Source organism: Oncorhynchus mykiss, chromosome 6 (genome assembly GCF_013265735.2).
Source record: "Oncorhynchus mykiss isolate Arlee chromosome 6, USDA_OmykA_1.1, whole genome shotgun sequence".
Classification (NCBI taxonomy): domain Eukaryota; kingdom Metazoa; phylum Chordata; class Actinopteri; order Salmoniformes; family Salmonidae; genus Oncorhynchus; species Oncorhynchus mykiss.
This window is the reverse complement of record NC_048570.1, coordinates 36507634-36528511: the sequence shown is the minus strand read 5'-3', so window position 1 is coordinate 36528511 and position 20878 is coordinate 36507634. Positions and strand designations below refer to the sequence as shown.

Here is a 20878-nt window from a genome sequence, read left to right as displayed (position 1 = left end):
GTTGGCTTTGGGAATGACAAGGGAAATATATTTGCTGTAGTGTGTGCTACGGGTGGGTGCTGCTATGGTGACCAGTGAGCTAAGGTGGTGCTTTACCTAGCAAAGACTTATAGATGACCTGGAGCCAGTGGGTTTGGTAATTAATATGAAGCAAGGGCCAGCCAACAAGAGCATACAGGTCGCAGTGGTGGGTAGTATATGGGGCTTTGGTGACAAAACGGATGGCACTGTGATAGACTACATGCAATTTGCTGAGTAGAGTGTTGGAGGCTATTTTGTAAATGACATCGCCGAAGTCCAAGATCGGTAGGATAGTCAGTTTTACGAGGTTATGTTTGGCAGTATGAGTGAAGGAGGCTTTGTTGCGAAATAAGAAGCCGATTCTAGATTTTATTTTGGAGATGTTTAATGTGAGTCTGGAAGGAGAGTTTACAGTCTAACCAGACACCTAGGTAGTTGTCCACATATTTTAAGTCAGAACCGTCCAGAGTAGTGATGCTAGATGGGCGGGCAGGTGCGGGCAGCGATCAGTTGAAGAGCATGCATTTAGCTTTGCATGCATTGAAGAGCAGTTGGAGGCCACAGAAGGAGTGTTGTATGGCATTGAAGCTCGTCTGGAGGTTTGTTAACACAAACCTGTGGAGGTCGACCAATTAATCGGCATGGCCAATTTTAATTGGGGCCGATTTCAAGTTTTCACACCAATCGGCATTTTTGGACACCGATTATGGTAGATTACATTGCATTCCACGAGGAAACTGCGTGGCAGGCTGACCACCTGCAGCAAGGAGCCACGGTAAGTTGCTAGCTAGCATTAAACGTATAGGGAAAAAAATCTATCATAACGTAATCATTAGTTAACTACACATGGTTGATGATATTACCTGTTTAATTAGCTTGTCCTGCATTGCATATAATCAGTGCTGTGCCGGTTAATATATCATCGAATCACAACCTACTTCGCCAAACGGGGGATGATTTAACAAAAGCGCAATCGTTGCACGAATGTACCCAACCATCAACATCAATGCCGTTCTTAAAATCAATACACAGAAGTATATTTTTTAACCTGCATATTTAGTTAAAAGAAATTCATGTTAGCAGTCAATATTAACTAGGGAAATTGCCACTTCTCTTGCATTCATTGCACGCAGAGTCAGAGTATGTGCAACAGTTTGGGCGCCTGGCTCTTTGCGAACTAATTTGCCAGAATTTTACATAATTATGACATAACATTGAAGGTTGTGCAATGTAACAGCAATATTTAGACTTGGTTGCCACCCATTTGATAAAATACGTAACGGTTCCGTATTTCACTGAAAGAATAAACGTTTTGTTTTCGAGATGATAGTTTCTGGATTCGACCACATTAATGATCTAAGGTTCGTATTTCTTTGTTTATTATATTATAAATTAAGTCTATGATTTGATATTTCATAGAGCAGTCTGACTGAGCGGTGGTAGGCAGCAGCAGGCTCGTAAGCATTCAAACTTTACTGCGTTTGCCAGCAGCTTTTATTTTATTTATTAATTTCACCTTTTCACCCTTTAACCAGGTAGGCAAGTTGAGAACAAGTTCTCATTTACAATTGCGACCTGGCCAAGATAAAGCAAAGCCGTTCGACACATACAACGACAGAGTTACACATGGAGTAAAACAAACATACAGTCAATAATACAGTAGAAACAAGTCTATATACGATGTGAGCAAATGAGGTGAGATAAGGGAGGTAAAGGCAAAAAAAAGGCCATGGTGGCAAAGTAAATACAATTGAGCAAGTAAAACACTGGAATGGTAGATTTGCAGTGGAAGAATGAGCAAAGTAGAAATAAAAATAATGGGGTGCAAAGGAGCTAAATAAATAAAATAAAATAAATACAGTAGGGAAAGAGGTAGTTGTTTGGGCTAGCTCTTAGCAATGCTTGATTTGTTGTTCACGGCTATCAACTCCTGAGATTAGGCTGGCTATAGTGCCTATTAGAATATCCAATAGTCAAAGGTATATGAAATACAAATGGTTTAGAGCTACATAGTCGACGTGTCATAATTCCTATAATAACTACAACCTAAAACTTCTTAACCCTTCGTGACTAGGGGGCAGTATTTTCATTTTTGGATAAAAACGTTCCCGGGATATTTTGTCACGACAAGATGCTCGACTATGCATATAATTGCCAGCTTTGGATAGAAAACACTCTGACATTTCCAACTGCAAAGATATTGTCTTTGAGTGCAACAGAACTGATGTTACAGGCGAAACCCAGATAAAAATCCAATCAGGAAGTGCCGCATTTTTTGAAAGCGCTTCATGCCAATGAATGTTTTTCATCCAAAAATTAAAAGCGCGCCCCCTATATCGAAGAAGTTAAGTTAAAGTAAAAGGGTTTATTGTTCATTCAGTATTGTTGTAATTGTCATTATTACAAATACGTTTTAATCGGTATCGGCTTTTTTTGGTCCTCAAATAATCGGTATTGGCGTTGAAAAATCATAATTGGTCTCCCTCTAGCCAGAAGTATACAGAATGGTGTCATCTGCGTAGAGGTGGATCAGAGAATCACCAGCAGCAAGAGCGACGTCATTGATGTATACAGAGAAAATAGTCAGCCCAAGAATTGAACCCATAGACTGCCAGAGGTCCGGTCAACAGGCCGATTTGACACACTGCACTCTATCTGAGAAGTAGTTGGTGAACCAGGCGAGGCAGTCGTTTAAGAAACCAAGGCTGTTGAGTCTGCCAATAAGAATGCGGTGATTGACAGTCGAAAGCCTTGGCCGGATCGATAAAGACGGCTGCACAGTATTGTCTTTTATCGATGGCGGTTATATCGTTTAGGACCTTGTGCGTGGCTGAGGTGCACCCTTGACCAGCTCGGAAACCAGATTGCATAGCAGAGAAGGTACGGTGGGATTTGAAATGGCCAGTGTTCTGTTTGTTAACTTGGCTTTCGAAGACTTTAGAAAGGTAGGATAGATATAGGTCTGTAGCAGTTTGGGTCTAGAGTGTGTCCCCCTTTGAAGAAGGGGATGACCGCGGCAGCTTTCCAATCTTTAGGGACCTCAGACGATACAAAAGAGGTTGAACAGGCTAGTAGGGGTTGCAATAATTGTGGCAGCTAATTTTAGAAAGAGAGGGTCCATATTGTCTAGCCCAGCTGATTTGAAGGCGTACAGATTTTGCAGCTCTTTTAGAACGTCCGCTATCTGGATTTGGGTGTTGGAGAAATGGAGGAGGCTTGGGCAAGTTGCTGTGGGGGGCGCAGGGCTGTTGACCAGGGTAGGGATAGCCAGCTGTAGAAAAATGCTTATTGAAATTCTCGATTATCGTAGATTTATCAGTGATGATGATCAGTGTTTCCTAGCCTCAGTGCAGTGGGCAGCTGGGAGGTGGTGTTCTTATACTACATGGAATTCCTTATCAACCCGGCCCATTTTTTTATTGTAATCCAGGACCAGCTCTGGATCGCATGAGTACATTCTGCCTGTGTTTTGATACTGGTTTTAGGGTGTCATTCCCTGAGCTGTTAGGACATAGAAAGTACACATCTCGTTTGTCCCTACAGTAGCACGCTTTATGATTATCTGCAGACCATTTTAGACTCTGACCTGTATGGAGCTTGCCTTCATTATGGCCTTGGGTCAATTTTTTATATTGGGCCTTGCTGTGTCACAAAAGTATGTCGACATCAAAAAGATATCTCACCAGAGGTATGGCTGAAAAGTTGTCATCAGCATAGACATAGTGTTGTGACGAGAGAGCTCCTCATGCGCTCCATGACAACTCTGCAGGCTAAGCCAAGTTTAATTGCTTGATCCCCCCCAACCTATGTACACACTGAAAGCTAGGCAGTAGCCAGTCAAGGAGTCAGCGGCACAATATTTTACCCCCCACTTACTGTTTTTTGGGGGGCCTATGCTGCTTCCACAGTAGTCTACTGTCAAGTTGTATCATAGCTTCATCCACTGAGAGGGCTTGCCCTGGGTGAAGTAGTTTGGGGAAATTCTCTTGCAGTATTTTGATAATAGTCCTGACTTTGACTCCCTATCCATCTTCACACTCCTCTTCCCCTCGCCCTCCATTCTCCTCTTCCCCTTTCCCTCCATTCCCCTCTTCACACTCCTCTTCCCCTCTCCATCCATTCCCCCTTCGCACTCCTCTTCCCCTCTCCATCCATTCCCCTCTTCACACTCCTCTTCCCTGCTTCACACTCCTCTTCCCCTCTTCACACTCCTCTTCCCCTCTTTAACCTCGCTCTATCCCTCCAATCATCACCAACTCCTCCTCCCTGCTTGGTGCTGAGCCATGTCTCTCCCAATCACTTCCCTCACTCCTGTCATGAACCTAGAGTAACGGGGGGAGGGAGGAAGGAGAGGGGCAGCAACAAATAGGATACTATTGTGGTCAGGAATATATTTTTCTGTCCCTCTCACACTTGTCTTGCTCTCCCTTCCTCTCTTTTTTTTCCTCAACTATACACATACTTTCTTCCTGATAATCAACTGTTAGGGGTTTCCATAATATTTTATGTGGTCCAGTTACACGCCTCCCATTCCCATCTCACAGTAAACAGTATCATCATGATGTCATACAGCGCTTTCAGTCAATCAAAATGATTTCATGAAGACCTTAGTGTCCAGATTTTCCCAGTTCATGGTGTGCATACAGTACCAGTCAAAAGTTTGGACACCTACTCATTCAAGGGTTTGTCTTTATTTTGACTATTTTATACATTGTAGAATAATAGTGAAGACATCAACAATATGAAATAACACATTATGGAATCATGTAGTAACTAAAAAAAGTGTTAAACAAATCTAAATATATTTGAGATTCTTCAAAGTAACCATCCTTTGCCTTGATGACAGCTTTGCAATTCTCTCAACCAGCTTCAACTGGAATGCTTTTCCAGCCGTCTTGAAGGAGTTCCCATATATGCTGAGCACTTGTTGGCTGCTTTTCCTTCACTCTGTGGTCCAACTCATCCCAAACCCTCTCAATTGGGTTGAGATCGGGTGATTGTGGAGGCCAGGTCATCTGATGCAGCACTCCATCACTCTCCTTCTTGGTCAAATAGCCCTTACACAGCCTGGCGTTGTGTTGGGTCATTGTCCTGTTGAAAAACAAATGATGGTCCCACTAAGCATACACACTTAGTATGGTCATGGATGATCAGCGGGGTTAGATTACAACCATAAAGGCTATATAGGGTACTCGCACGTCAAGACCCATGGTCAGATTACTTTTCATAGATGGTAAGAAATCAAAGTGTGGTAGAACTGTTTACAGATTAAATTAGTTACAAAGCTGGGACACTTTCCAAATGAATAGCATCTGTAGAAACGGTACAAAACAAGCAACTTGTTAGCTGGCTCTGCAAACAAATATCACTGCAAATCTATATCATATGAGCTCCACTGTGCGGGCGTCTACCCTAACACGACAGCTAAGTTGTCAAATTTTAGGATAACAGTGAATATCTGTACCTAGCAAACATGACAAACCATAACCTCCGCCTAACAGATAAACAACATTACTCTGATCTCCATTTTGGCAGCTAGTTAGCTGGTTGTCTGCATGGCTAGCTAGTGAAAGTGACAGCTGAAGTTGACACACCAAGTCAGGCCAAATTTACTACCAAATTAAATTACATCGGTAGAAACCAGATTGAACAACCAACTAGTTGGTTTGTGTTTAGCTGTATATAGTCAGCTATTGAGACAGAGAGCAATCATTCGAAATCCACCTCTGATGTGCTTGCCTGTACCAACCATGTAGTCATGACAGGATTTGCGTGCCTGTATGTGCGTGTGTAGGTTTGAGAAGATGATCAGTGGGATGTACATGGGGGAGCTGGTGCGTCTGATCCTGGTAAAGATGGCCAAGGAGGACCTGGTGTTCAAGGGTCACACCACTCCTGACCTCCTCACCACAGGACACTTCCAGACCAGCTTCGTCTCCGCCATCGAAAACGACAAGTCAGTAGTATGAGTGTACAATATGTGTGAGACTGTGGGCCTATTTAATCAAGGTATAAAATAATAGATGGCATGGCTCTTTCATTGACTCTGTCTTGTATCTTGATATAACTTGGTTGATGATCATGAATATGATGCTGCTGCTAATGATGATCATGAATATGATGCTGCTGATGATGAATATGATGATAATGAGTGTGATGATAATGATGAGCAAGTACCAAACCTAATGTTATACTTTTTAAGCCAGTATGTAACTGAGGTGGTGCTCTCTTTCTGACAGAGACCAGGAGGGTCTGGTGAGTGCGGAGAAGGTGCTGAGGGGGCTGGGCCTGGACCCCTCTGGGGAGGACTGCGTAGCCACTCAGAGGGTGTGTCAGGTGGTGTCGACACGGGCCGCCCACCTGTGTGCTGCCACGCTAGTCTCTGTTTTGAGACAGATCAGAGACAACAAGGCTGCGGAGAGGCTGAGGACAACCATAGGAGTGGACGGCTCTGTCTACAAGAACCACCCACAGTGAGTGGAGCAGTTTTTGTGTGTTTTAGCCCAAGTGTGTGTGTGAGCTTTGAGATGCTGTACTCTGGGGTTATCTCTAACAGAGTGGGGATCAATGACATTGTCATTGTGGCTCCCGCCAATTCAGGATAGAACAGATGAAGTGTTGTACTTAAAATGGCACTTAACGTATTTTACTAGATACTCAGGTAATCTACATCTTCTCTGTGACACACCACTCGGGGTTACTACTCACTGAAGTATAGAAGAAGTGCTCTTACTTCTAAGGCATTAGAATGAACTAAACTAGACTGCACAGTGTAATTACAGTGGAACTGACCCTCATCTCAAATGCCAGTCATGAATTTGGTTGGCTTACAGTTCATCCTGCTCTACAGATGTTGGATTTGAATTTGATCACCCTGTTGTTTCAGGAAATTTCCTGCAGCATACTTTTAGTGTATTCGTTTAAAAAGGCTTTGTAATTTCCACTTGACTTGATTTGTCCTTACAAAAATGTATCCATCCCCCCCAAAAAATTGTATTAATTATAATTCACACACTAATTCAGATTTCCTGTTTCTGCAGGGTTATTTTCCTGCTGTGAGAAACTAGTCAAATTTAAGATTCTACGCCATGTAAAATAAGACCTTCAAATCAAGTGCTACCATTTCCCTCATATCCTCTATCCCTTGTGGACACTGTAGATATCAAGCAGTGCAAGGCTCAAATACACTACTACTCCAGTCCTTTCACCACATCAAAAATGTAATGCAATTGCACAATATCCCATTTCATTCAAATGTATTCAAGCTCAATTTGACACTCAACCCACAACTCTGAGTTTCACACCAGAGCCATGACTCGCTGTGAAGTATAGGAATCCTATAATAAACTATTGTTGTGACTTTACTTTCATTAATCTGACTGTTATTTATCTAATCCACTAAAGATGTTTACTTGTTACCGATTTTTAAATGAATCATGCAACAATTCACTCATTAGGAATTGGGGCATCATGAGCGGTATATTTTTATTTGTTTATTTAACTTTAACCATCTCCCGAATTAAACTCTAAAGGTTATATATATATTATATCCATAATCATTGAACTCATTAATCATAATATCATCATTCTGAACACTCGTAACCTCCTGCATCTGCAAAACCCCATCCTTATGATTCAGTACTACACAAATTGGTTTAATTATTTGTTTACTAGCTAACTAAATGATAACACAGGATAAATATACACACTTAATACATTAGAAACAGGTCCCTAGCAGACTGACACAATATTGCGGCTTGTTACGAGAGAGAACGAGAGAATACTTTGGTACATTTAGAAACTACTCTCACAGTAATCATATACTTTGCACACGAACCGCCGCCCGTTTGAAGACCCCATGAATGTATTTCTCTACCATAAGCCACCTCCAACATAATTTTAGGAAAATGTGGCACTATGTCCAACCGGCGACACAATCACAGACCATGTGTATGGCGTCGTGTGGGCGAGAAGTTTGCTGATGTCAATGTTGTGAACAGAGTGCCCCATGGTGGTGAGGGGTTATGGTATGTGCAGGCATAAGATACAGACAGCAAACACAATTGCATTTTATCGTTGGCAATTTGAATGCTCAGAAATACAGTGATGAAATCCTGAGGCCTATTGTGTGGCCCTTCTTTTTTTCTTTTTTGATAAAGTTATCTGTGGCCAACAGCTGCATATCTGTATTACCAGTCATGTGAAATCCATATATTAGGACCTAATGAATTGATTTCAATTGACTGACTGATTTCCTAATATGAACTGTAACTCCAGTAAAGTCTTTGAAATTGTTGCATGTTGTGTTTTTATATTTTTGTTCTGTATAAATTACACCGGATGAGGGGAATTACAATGGAAATTAACCTTAAATCTCAAGTGCCAATTAAATTTACAAGACCAAGTAAGGAATGGTTTATACACATGTATTCACTAATAAGAAACATGAACAAATTGTAATTAATGTGCCAACTGTTTACTAATAGCTAATTAAACCTTTTTAACATTTTAATAAGCTTAAAAGTAAAGTTGTGCCTCTCCTCGCCCAGGTTTGCGCGGCGGCTCCACAAGATGGTACGGCGTCTGGTGCCGGACTGCGACGTGCGTTTCCTGCGCTCAGAGGACGGCAGCGGGAAGGGGGCGGCCATGGTGACGGCGGTGGCCTACCGGCTGGCTACCCAACACGCTGAGCGGCAGCGTGTTCTGGACGCCCTGCGTCTGAGCCGGGAGCAGCTTCTGGAGGTGAAGAGGAGGATGGGAGATGAGATTAATAGGGGCCTGGCCAAGGAGAGTCATGACCAGGCCACCGTCAAGATGCTGCCCACCTACGTCCGCTCCACCCCCGACGGAACAGGTATAAGAAGGGGTGGTATCTGCGGAAGAATCTCAATTGCAGTTCCTCGTGTCCTCTCGGCTCATTCTCAAAAAACATTGGATTAGAAGGTCAGAGGGAGGGAGATGGGAGGAATGTGTGTGACTGGGAGGAGATGGAGCCATAAGATGTTAATTGAAGGGTACCCACCATGGATCTTGAAAATACTTAATTTCAGAAAGCCCTTGATTGAACATCCTGGAAAATAGACAGATGTCCTTGGAAGGACTAGCAGGAGAATGAGGAGTAGGAAACCTTAAGCTGTTACATGTAGTTAAGAATTTACCAAATCAATACACCAAATTCACTTAGGAACAGTCCACCTGTGCCTAGGATGTTTGGGTGGGTGGTCAGCCAGCAATCAGAGGGTTACCGGTTGGAAATTCAGGGATGACAAAAAAGTCTGCCAGGATGTGAACACCTACTTCCGTTATTAAACAAGGCACATAACCCTCTAGCTGCTAAATGTAAAAAATAAATAAAAATGTAAGTGTCAAGTTATCGCTCTTGCTTAGCTACCTTCCCTATTGTCTGACTCATTGAACTTATCAGAGCACGGTGACTTCTTGGCCCTTGACCTGGGTGGGACCAACTTCCGAGTTCTGCTGGTTCGCGTGCGGGGCGGGAAGAGACGCAGCGTGGAGATGCACAACAAGATCTACGCCATCCCCCAGGAGGCTATGCAGGGCACTGGAGAGGAGGTAAACCGGAAATGTCCGTCTCAATGTCTGTTATGTCACAGTCCCAGTCCACTGCATTGGTCATTTGACACCTCTCTCGGTCTGTTCTCTGTCAGCTGTTTGACCACATAGTGCACTGCATCGCTGACTTCCTGGAGTACATGGGTATGAAAGGAGCTTCCTTGCCCCTCGGCTTCACCTTCTCCTTCCCCTGCCATCAGAATAAACTGGACCAGGTAACAAAGCAAACATGCACACGCAAAACTCGTTTTAAACATTGTTTTTGGATGGCTTGAACCACTGCTGAACCTCTCACAGACAGAACGTTGAAAACACTTGAGAACAGTCGGTGCTCTGTCTGCACCTGTTCATTCAAATGGCAAGGCTTGGAAGGACAAGTGCTGACAGGAGTGGACAAAGTGCATCACATGGTCTATTCCCACATTGTATAGGCGTCTGTAGGAGAGGTCGACCAGTTATGATTTTTCAACTCTGATACCGATTTATTGGAGGACCAAAAAAAAATGATGCTGATTTAATCGGCCTTTAAAAAAATATATATATATATATATGTATGTATGTATGTATGTATGTATGTGTGTGTGTGTGTAATAATGACAATTACAACAATACTGAATGAACAATGACCACTTTATTCTAACTTAATATAATACATTAATAAAATCTATTTAGTCTCAAATAAATAATGAAACATGCTCAATTTGGTTTAAATAATGCAAAAACACAGAAGGAAGTAAAAGTGAAATATGTGCCATGTAAAAAAAAACTAGTTTAAGTTCCTTGCCCAGAACACATGAAAGCTGATGGTTCAATATTCCCAGTTCTTCAATATTCCCAGTTAAGAAGTTTTAGGTTGTAGTTAATATAGGAATTATGATGCGTCCTGACATAGTATAGGCTAACCAACACTCTGCTCAGGGCCAGGTAAAGATGCCCATCCCCACCCTCCTAATGTGATGTCCATTCCTCCTCCTCCTCAGGGTATCTTGCTAAAGTGGACCAAGGGTTTCAAAGCTACCGGCTGCGAGGGAGAGGATGTTGTGTCTCTACTGAAGGATGCTATCCACCGCAGAGAGGTTAGAGGTCACACCCACCCACTGGGCTTAGTCAGAATCCTTCACTGCCCAGAATCAAAACACTGTTACACTTTACAGTACCTGTAGGATCTCAAATCCATTTAAAATTGAATGTGATACCATGAAAGTACACCAACCGTAACTTTGGTATACTATAATATCAATCTGAAATCCTTTGGTTATGAAAAAGGGTTCCATTTTATTTTTGTTTTTGTAGGAGTTTGACCTGGACGTGGTTGCCGTGGTGAATGACACTGTGGGCACCATGATGACCTGTGGCTACGAAGACCCACTGTGTGAGGTGGGCCTCATCGTAGGTGAGTCTCCAATAGCCTACTGTATGTTCCTTCTGGATCAAAGCACAGTCTGTAAGAAATCGATAACTGCCTTTATTTTTCTTTGAGTGTCTGTTGCTCTCTTTTTCTCTCACACACACACATTTCCCCTCTCTCCAGGTACTGGCACCAATGCCTGCTACATGGAGGAAATGCAGAATGTGGAGCTGGTGGAGGGGGATGAGGGGAGGATGTGTGTTAACATGGAGTGGGGGGCCTTTGGGGACCACGGGGAGCTGGACGACTTCAGCACAGAATTCGACAGAGCCGTGGACGACTGTGCCACCAACCCTGGCAAACAGAGGTAGCCTATTACTGTTTGTTTACAACAGTGTTGAAAGAAAGAGTACACCTTTAGTTGGGGTGCTGATTTACGGAGGCTCAATTAAACAAATTAAATCTCCTTTCTGTGGATTTATTGGACTGTTTGTTAAAGTTGATTTATGCGTCTTTGGAGGCTGGGATTAGGTTTGCAAAGGGAGGGTATATTAAAGGAAACTTTCTAATTTTACCAGTAAACTACCAGAATTTGTGTAATCTAACACAGAACATCTAGTGACCATTTTGGGTACTTCAGATTATCACAGGTGTCTGGAATTATCTCTGGCCCTCTGTGTGGCTTTATCAATGTGAAATATATTAAATTAGATTATATTTTTTTTTAAATTTACTTTGCTAGGTCAATGTATTTGTTAATGTTTTGGAGTTAAACTGGTGGCAGTTGTGAAAAAAGTAAATATTTGGAAGAGTTGCGGTGTTAATAGAAAATAAAGACATTGTTTTTAGATTTTTTTAATTTTCATTTATTATGCTATTTTCTCGAACATATAGGCTATTGACTAGACGGAGATAATAAATGAATAATACACTGAAAAAATATTAATGCAACATGTAAAGTGTTGGTCCCATGTTTCATGAGTTGAAATTAAAGATCCCAGAAATATTCCATACACACAAAAAGCTTATTTCTCTCAAATTTTCATCCCTGTTAGTGAGCATTTCTCCTTTGCCAAGATAATCCATCCACATGACCAGGTGTCATATCAAGAAGCTGATTAAACGGCATGATCATTACTCAGGTGTACCTTGCACCGGGACCAGTACAAGGTGCACCGGGACCAGTACAAGGTGCACCGGGACCAGTACAAGGACTCTCTAAAATGTGCAGTTTTTTTCACAACACAACAGTCTTGAAGGAGCGTGCAATTGGCATGCTGACTGCAGAAATGTCCACCAGAGCTCTTGCCAGAGAATGTAATGTTAATTTCTCTACCATAAGCAGACTTCAAAGTTGTTTTAGTGAATTTGGCAGTACTGGCCTCAGAACCGCAGACCACTTGTATTGCATCTTGCGGGCATTTTGTCTTTGACAATTTGAATGCACAGCGACTGTGACAAGAACCTGAGGCCCATTGTCGTGCCATTCATCCGTCGCCATCACCTCATGTTTCAGCATGATAATTCATGGCCCCGTGTCGCATGGATCTGTACACAATTCTAGGAAGCTGAAAATGTCTGTTTCGATGGCCTGCATACTCACCAAACATGTTACCCATCTCCATTGAGCTTGTTTGGGATGCTCTGGATCGAAGTGTAGTACAGCGTGTTCGAGTTCCTGCCAATATCCAGCAACTTCACACAGCTATTGAAGAGTGAGACAACATTCCACAGACCACAATCAACAGCCTGATGAACTATGCAAAGGTTATGTGTCGCTCTGCATGAGGCAATGGTGATCACACCAGATACAGACTGGTTTTCTGATCCACAGCACTACCTTTTTTAAAGGTATCTGTATTCCCAGTCTTGTGAAATCCATAGATTAGGGCCTACTGAATTGATTTCATTTGACTGATTTCCTTATATGAACTGTAACTCAGTAAAATCTTTGAAATTGTTGCGTTATACATTTTTGTACAGTGCGTTCGGAAAGTATTCAGATTTTTTGCAAATCTATTAAAAATAAAAAACGGAACTATCACATTTACATAAGTATTCAGACCCTTTACTCTACTTTGTTGAAGCACCTTCTGCAGTGATTACAGCCTTAAATCTTCTTGGGTATGAAGCTATAAGCTTGGCACATCTGTATTTGTGGAGTTTCTCCCATTCTCTGCAGATCCTCTCAAACTCTGTCAGGTTGGATGGGGCACTGCACAGCTATTTTCAGGTCTCTCCAGAGATGTTAGATCGGGTTCAAGTCTGGGCTCTGGCTGGGCCACTCAAGGACATTCCGAGACTTATCCCGAAGCCACTCCTGAATTGTCTTGGCTGTTTGCTTACAGTCGTGGTCCTGTTGGAAGGTGAACCTTCACCCCAGTCTGAGCGCTCTGGAGTAGGTTTTCATCAAGGATCTCTCTGTACTTTACTCTGTTCATCTTTCCCCCGATCCTGACTAGTCTCCCAGTCCTTGCCATGGGAATACATCCCCACAGCATGGTGCTGCTACCACCATGCTTCATCGTAGGGATGGTGCCAGGTTTCTTCCAGACATAACGCTTGGCATTCAGGCCAAAGAGTTCAATCTTGGTTTCATCAGATCAGAGTTTCTCATGGTCAGAGTCCTTTTAGGTGCCTTTTGGCAAACTCCAAGCGGTCTGTAATTTGCTTTTCACTGAGGAGTTTCTTCCGTCTGGCCACTCTACCATAAAGGCCTGATTGGTGGAGTGCTGCAGAGATGGTTGTCCTTCTGGTAGGTTCTCCCATCTCCACAGAGGAGATTATCTTTCAAAGATTGTTGGATTTTTACAAACTAACTTCACAGATCTTCATTGTAAAGTTTTAAACATTGTTTCCCATGCTTGTTCAATGAACCATAAACAATTCATGAACATTCACCTGTGGAATGGTCATTAAGACACTAACAGCTACAGCCGGTAGGCAATTAAGGTCACAGTTATGAGAACTTAGGACACTGAAGAGGCCTTTCTACTGACTCTGGAAAAACACCAAAAGAAACATGCCCAGGGTCTCTGCTCATCTGTGTGAACGTGCCTTAGGCATGCTGCAAGAAGGCATGAGGACTGCAGATGTGGCCAGGGCAATACATTGCAATGTCCGTACTGTGAGACGCCTAAGACCGCGCTACGGGGTAACAGGACGGACAGCTGATCGTCCTTGCAGTGGCAGACCACGTGTAACAACACATGCACAGGATCGGTACATTCAAACATCACACCTGCGGGACAGGTACAGGATGGCAACAACAACTGCCCGAGATACAACAGGAACGTTCAATCCCTCCATCGGTGCTCAGACTATCCGCAATAGACAGAGAGGCTGGACTGAGGGCTTGTAGGCCTGTTGTAAGGCAGGTCCTCACCAGACATCACCGGCAACAATGTTGCCTATGGGCACAAACCCTCCGGCGCTGGACCAGACAGGACTGGCAAAATGTGCTCTTCACTGAGGAGTTGCGGTTTTGTCTCATCAGGGGTGATGGTCAGATTCGCGTTTATCGTCAAAGGAATGAGCGTTACACCGAGGCCTGTACTCTGGAGCGGAATCGATTTGTAGGTGGAGGGTCCGTCATGGTCTGGGGTGGTGTGTCACAGCATCATCGGATTGAGCTTGTTGTCATTGTAGGCAATCTCAACACTGTGCGCTACAGGGAAGAAATCCTCCTCCCTCGTGGTACCCTTCCTGCAGGCTCATCCTGACATGACTCTCCAGCATGACAATGCCACCAGCCATACTGCTCGTTCTGTGCGTAATTTCCTGCAAGACAGGAATGTCAGTGTTCTGCCATGGCCAGCGAAGAGCCCGGATGGGACCTGTTGGATCGGAGGGTGAGGGCTAGGGCCATTCCCCCCCAGAAATGTCCGGAAACTTGCAGGTGCCTTGGTGGAAGAGTGGGGTAACAACTCACAGCAAGAAATGGCAGATCTGGTGTAGTCCATGAGGAGGAGATGCACTGTAGTACTTAATGTGTCTTGTGGCCACACCAGATACTGACTTTTGATTTTGACACATTTTGACACATGTGACTAACAGAAATGGAATAATGTCTGTGGAACTTGTTCAGTTTGTCCCAGTTGTTGAATCTTATACACATGTTAAGTTTGCTGAAAATAAACGCAGTTGACAGTGAGGATGTTTCTTTTTTTGGGGCGAGTTTATTTTAGATTCTTCAAAGTAGCCTTGATGACAGCTTTGTATATCTTTTGATTTCACACTTTTCTGGTTACTACATGATTCCACATGTTATTTCATAGTTTTAATGTCTTCACACAATGTAGAAAATAGTCAAAAATAAAGAAAACCGCTAGGTGTGTCCAAACTTTTGACTGCTTGTGTGTGTGTGTGTGTGTATATGTATATATATATATATATATATATATATATATATATATATATATATAACAAAATAGTTATTAAAGTATAAAATACCAACATATATTTTATGTTAATTCCCGAAATAGCAGAAAATTGCAGTCATTTTTTTTGTAATTTACCAGTAGCTTTGCGACCCTAGCTGGGACAACTACACGCTCCAGTGCAATAACGCTTTCATCCATAAAACCTGAAGTGTGTTTTTCCACAGTGGGATTCTGTCAACAAAACTGTGTAGCAGTAAGCCTCAGGATTCAAGTCTCTCTCGGTCTCTCTGTCAGGTATGAGAAGATGATCAGTGGGATGTACCTTGGGGAGATAGTGAGGAACGTACTGCTGGAGTTCACTGCAAAGGGACTTCTGTTCCGAGGCAAACTCTCTGAGAGGCTCAAGACCAGAGGCATCTTTGAAACCAAGTTCCTCTCCCAGATCGAGAGGTGAGTCGGTGTCACTTTGCTTGTCTGCGAATGTTTGTGGCAATTACGCTTTTAGTCACTATCTAGTGTGGATGTCTGATGAGCCAAAGGAAGATTTGGAAAAGTGTCACTAAAAAGGTTAACAGCCATGGTGGGAGCAACGTGTGCGTCCCCTTTTCAGGGTATCAAAGCCAATGGATTTCAATACGATGTCCCTCCTAGACAACAAAATGTCGAGCATATGATGGAGAACAATGTTGTGTGCACTTCATGTTCACCCTAAATGATTTGACTGTTATCTGTGCCTGCCTGTCTCTCACCCCCCTTGTCAGTGACCGTCTGGCCCTGAGGCAGGTGCGCTCCATCCTGCAGCACCTGGGTCTGACCAGTTCTACGTGTGACGACAGTATCCTGGTGAAGGAGGTGTGCAGCGTGGTGGCTCGTCGCGCTGCCCAACTCTGTGGTGCCGGCCTGGCCGCTGTGGTCGATAAGATCCGGCAGAACCGCAACCTCTCCGAACTCAAAATCACAGTGGGTGTCGATGGAACGCTCTACAAACTACATCCACAGTGAGTGGTTATTAGATAGTATTATCACAAAGAGAGAGTCCGGTTAAAGCTATACTCCAGGGGCTGTATTCATGAATCGTCCCAGAGTACGAGTGCTGATTTAGGATTTTGCCTTTTCGATGACAATGAAAAACATATCGACTGAGTGTACTCTACTCCTAGATCAGCACTGTTTTTCGTACACTTTTTTAACACGGGCGCAGACGTTAATTGCACATTTAACTGTAGGCAGCTGGTAGTTTCAGTTTATAGCCTTTACTTTGCTCTTACTTTTCCCTTTATTATCTTACTGAATCTATGAATAAAATTAGTGGGTGCAAAAAGGATAAACATTGAGAAACTCTAACAAGTTTTTCTTCGAGGCTCTGTTTCCGTGGTTACGTAGGTAAAATGCAAACATCAATCTAGTTCATTAAAATGTTACGCATGGTTTCTTTATGCATTTACAAACCTAATCTCCTTTCAATAATGATAAGAATGTGAGTTTAATTGGTGATGAGATACAGATAGATATATATATACACACACACACACACACACACACACTGCATTCGGAAAATATTCGGACCCTGTGACTTTTTCCACATTTTGTTACTTTACAGCCTTATTTTAAAATTGATTTAAATACAAAATAACCTCATCAATCTACACACAATACCCCATAATGACAAAGCGAAAACCGGTATTTGACCAAGAACCCGATGGTCAATCTGACAGAGCTCTGTAGTTCCTCTGTGGAGATGGTTGTCCTGGAAGGTTCTCCCATCTCTGCAGCACTCCACCAATCAGGCCTTTATGGTAGAGTGGCCAGATGGAAGCCACTCCTCAGTAAAAAGGCACATGACAGCCCCCTTGGAGTTTGCCAAAAGGCACCTAAAGGACTCTGACCATGGTCTGATGAAACCATGATTGAACACTTTGGCCTGAATGCCAAGCATCACGTCTGGAGGAAACCTGGCACCATCCCTACGGTGAAACATGGGGTGGCAGCATCATGCTGTGGGCATGTTTTTCAGCGGCAGGGACTGTGAGACTAGTCAGGATCGAGGGAAAGATGAATGGAGCAAAATACAGAGATCCTTGATAACGCGCTCAGGACCGCAAACTTTTTAGCGAAGGTTCACCTTCCAACAGGACGACGACCCTGAGCACACAGCCAAGACAACGTAGAAGTGGCTTCGGGACAAGTCTCAATGTCCTTGAGTGGCCCAGCCAGAGCCCGGACTTGAACCCGATCAAACATCTCTGTAGAGACCTGAAAATAGCTGTGCAGCGACGCTCCCCATCCAACCTGACAGAGCTTTAGAGGATCTTCAGAGAAGAATGGGAGAAACTCCCAAATACAGGTGTGCCAAGCTTGTAGCATCATACCCAAGAAGAGTCAAGGCTGTAATCACTGTCAAAGGTGATTCAACAAAGTACTGAGTAAAAGGGTCTGAATACTTATGTAAATGTGATATTTCAGTTGAACATTTTGCTAAAATGTATAACCTGTTTTTGCTTTGTCATTGTGTGTATATGTTGATAGATACAATTTAATCCATTTAAGAATAAGGATGTAACATGATATAAATATATAATTCTAGCCTCATACCTTTTAACAGCACCTTTTTACATTGCCTGCATGTACATCTGCCTATGAGTTTCCCTCATTCTCTTGTCCGTTGCCATATGAACTCACTTCCCCTTCATTCCCTGCAGATTCTGGTCCATTGTCTATTCTCAGTAAGAAGATTCTAACCTGCTTCTGATCTCTCTCCTTATCTCTCTTCTTCACAGCTTCTCCAGCATCATGCATGAGACGGTCAGGGACCTGGCGCCTCAGTGCGAGGTCACTTTCCTCCAATCAGAGGATGGAAGTGGAAAGGGGGCGGCTCTCATCACGGCGGTGGCCTGTCGCATCCGAGACGCCGGACAGCGCTGAGCGAGGGGCTCTGGGGACACCGAGAACAAGGGTTACGTCCCAATTGGCACCCTATTTCCTAAATAGTGCACTACCTTTGACCAGTGCCCTATGCTCAAAAGTAGTGTACTGAATGGGGTGGGGGGAATTTGGGAAACAGCCATGGGCGGGGTCACAACAGGGACAGCACAGGATGACAAAGGGATACTGGAAAAGGAGCACAACGGACTTCTTACTTAGAGATTTGCTGTGCCTCATCGCATCTGTTCATCAAAAGGATCTGTTAATCAAAAGTAGTGACGTTCACAACAGCCTGCGTTGTTTTTTTTTCCAGTTTTTTGATTCTGGTGTGTGTTTGTAATAGAAAGTACTTGGCCGGTGGGCCACATTGAAAAGGGACATGCAGAGAATTAAATATTTTTGTTTATGAATATGTTTCCTAACAGAAGCAGAGATTCTGTTTTCTTATGTGAAATGCGACAGTGATATTGATGACCTTAGCTGTGTTCGATTACTCATACTAACCACACTAACCATACTTTTTGTGACATAAATTGAGTATGTAGTATGCTTATTGGTCATAGTATGGATGGAGTTATTATGCCAAAAGTTCCCAGATGTCGTACTAAATTCACCAAAATACAAAGTATACAAGCAGTGAACACTATTTCCTTGCTTTTAGGGCCCCATAATGCAATTCTTCAGAAAATGTTAGGCTTCACAACGTTTTCAGATTTGAAGAGAATGGTGGAAAATATGCAGCCGAAGACGGACGAGAGCAGATACAAATTCATTGCTTTAACTAATGATGACAAATGTTAAGATGTTGATCAATGTAATAAAGTCATGGCTTTTCAAATAAGTTATATGTTGGCTGACAATTTGTTAGCCACGCTATCCTTACAAACCGTATAGCATTATAGCAGTACCGGTATGTTAGCTAGTTACCTAACATTAGTTGTCTACAAATACATCGAACTTGCCAGGCAGTATATCAACTATATGCTATCTATCTACCCAACATTATTGACTTGGTTATTCACATCATTCTTAGCTATCTACTCTGATTTCAGAGCACTCTCCTCTGAGGGTACCAGAGCACAGAATAACAGATGAATTTTACGAACGCTCAACACCCGTTGAATATGACTGGTGTCAGTAAACGTCGGCAAAAAAAAGCATCATTAAATTATTGCCAGCAGCACAGGTGGAGTCACCAACACTCTGGATAACATGAAAACAGCCTAACCAACTCGGCTAGGATGAGTAAAATGGTCAGTGAGGTGGTCTCATTTGTGTTCGGGAAGTAGTTAGCCAGTTAGCTTGGGTGCTTGATTGCCGTTGTGAGGTCCGAACGCTCGGATCAACCCTACTCCTTGAATGCTCCGAGATCGAAACGCTCAGAATTTACAAACAGACAATGGACAATCTGACAACAAATTGAATTAACGAACACACCCGAAATCGTAAAATGTATAGCTAGTCATTTGTTATGCTAGCAAGAGGTTGCATAGCAACAGCATCAACTTCAGGTAGACAGGCGAAGCACTAGTACGCTCAACTGAAAGGATACCGTTTGTTTACAGTATACTAAAATGAACTAGTTGTGTGTGTGTGTGTGTGTGTGTGTGTGTATATACTCATTAAATATATAGTATGTTCGTATGGGTATTCGAACACAGCTCATGTCTTCAGAAGGGTGACTGCTGTACTAGGAATGAAACCACACCTGGGTTCAGAATCTGATATATTTGAATACTATATTTGAATTGAATACTTTAGAGCATTCGCTCTATTCTACCTGGAGTGCCAGGCGGGTTAAGTTGGGACTTTTCTATGGGTCCATTGCAACAGGCAAGCTCAGTCAAGCACAGCTTAAGTATTTTAACAGATTTCCAATAGTACTTCAAACCATTAACATAACAGAATATGTACCAAGTCCATTAATGCCTAGAACACTCTGTTAGAACTAGAACGGTACATTAATTTATTTAAGAAATGTATTGTGTTTCATAAAATGTCTAATGTAAAGTGTGAGTCTAGAAGTGAGGCTAAATTGTGAATTCAAACACTGACAAATATCGATTGGAATACACCTTATTTTAGAGTCCTGGTTTGTCTGCAGGTGAAATATAAAGTAAATAATGATTGTCCATGGCTCTAATCTAAATTTCTTTCTGCTTTTCCTAGCATTATACAGTATCTTCTTGCCATATTATCAACTGTATTGGAGGAGAAGATGGACCTGAGGGGACCTTTTGACTTTTTGAGAAGGAGTCGAGAGAGGATGCGAGGAACGGAGGAAAGGGGAATAGAGAAAGTGCACATGGTAGATTTCCAATTGGTTTAACGACTGCTCGCATCCTCCTCTCACCTCCTTTTGAAAAAGGACAAAGGTAAGTAAGAAAGGGTAACTTTGAAATAAATGTGCTTGTATGAATTGACTCCTCTCTGCTAGTGTGTCAAACGTTTAGAGCAGGTATTCTGTCAGGGGTACGCCAAATAAAAATGATTCACTTTTTTTTTTCACATTTTCAAACAGTACATTTATTTTCCAACGGGGCTATACATTTGGGTGAGTTTTTTTTTTTTTCTTCTCGCCTGAGTAGCCTCAGCCAAAAATAAAATGAAACCATCTAGTCAAATAATTAAC

At 42.6% G+C, this 20878-nt stretch overlaps 1 protein-coding gene across 1 annotated transcript in view; it reads left to right on the top strand.

The window, feature by feature from the left end:
• hk2 (hexokinase 2) overlaps nucleotides 1-20669 on the top strand; it is a 61301-nt gene extending 40632 nt beyond the window's left edge. Inside the window, exons 8-18 of the mRNA XM_021606334.2 lie at nucleotides 5816-5977; nucleotides 6261-6494; nucleotides 8571-8875; nucleotides 9446-9594; nucleotides 9690-9809; nucleotides 10575-10670; nucleotides 10888-10987; nucleotides 11126-11309; nucleotides 15619-15774; nucleotides 16086-16322; nucleotides 18102-20669. Coding sequence (XP_021462009.1) covers nucleotides 5816-5977; nucleotides 6261-6494; nucleotides 8571-8875; nucleotides 9446-9594; nucleotides 9690-9809; nucleotides 10575-10670; nucleotides 10888-10987; nucleotides 11126-11309; nucleotides 15619-15774; nucleotides 16086-16322; nucleotides 18102-18246 — 1888 coding nt within the window. The 3' untranslated portion in view covers nucleotides 18247-20669. The remainder of the gene's footprint in view (nucleotides 1-5815; nucleotides 5978-6260; nucleotides 6495-8570; nucleotides 8876-9445; nucleotides 9595-9689; nucleotides 9810-10574; nucleotides 10671-10887; nucleotides 10988-11125; nucleotides 11310-15618; nucleotides 15775-16085; nucleotides 16323-18101) is intronic.
• Nucleotides 20670-20878: the final 209 nt, after the last annotated feature.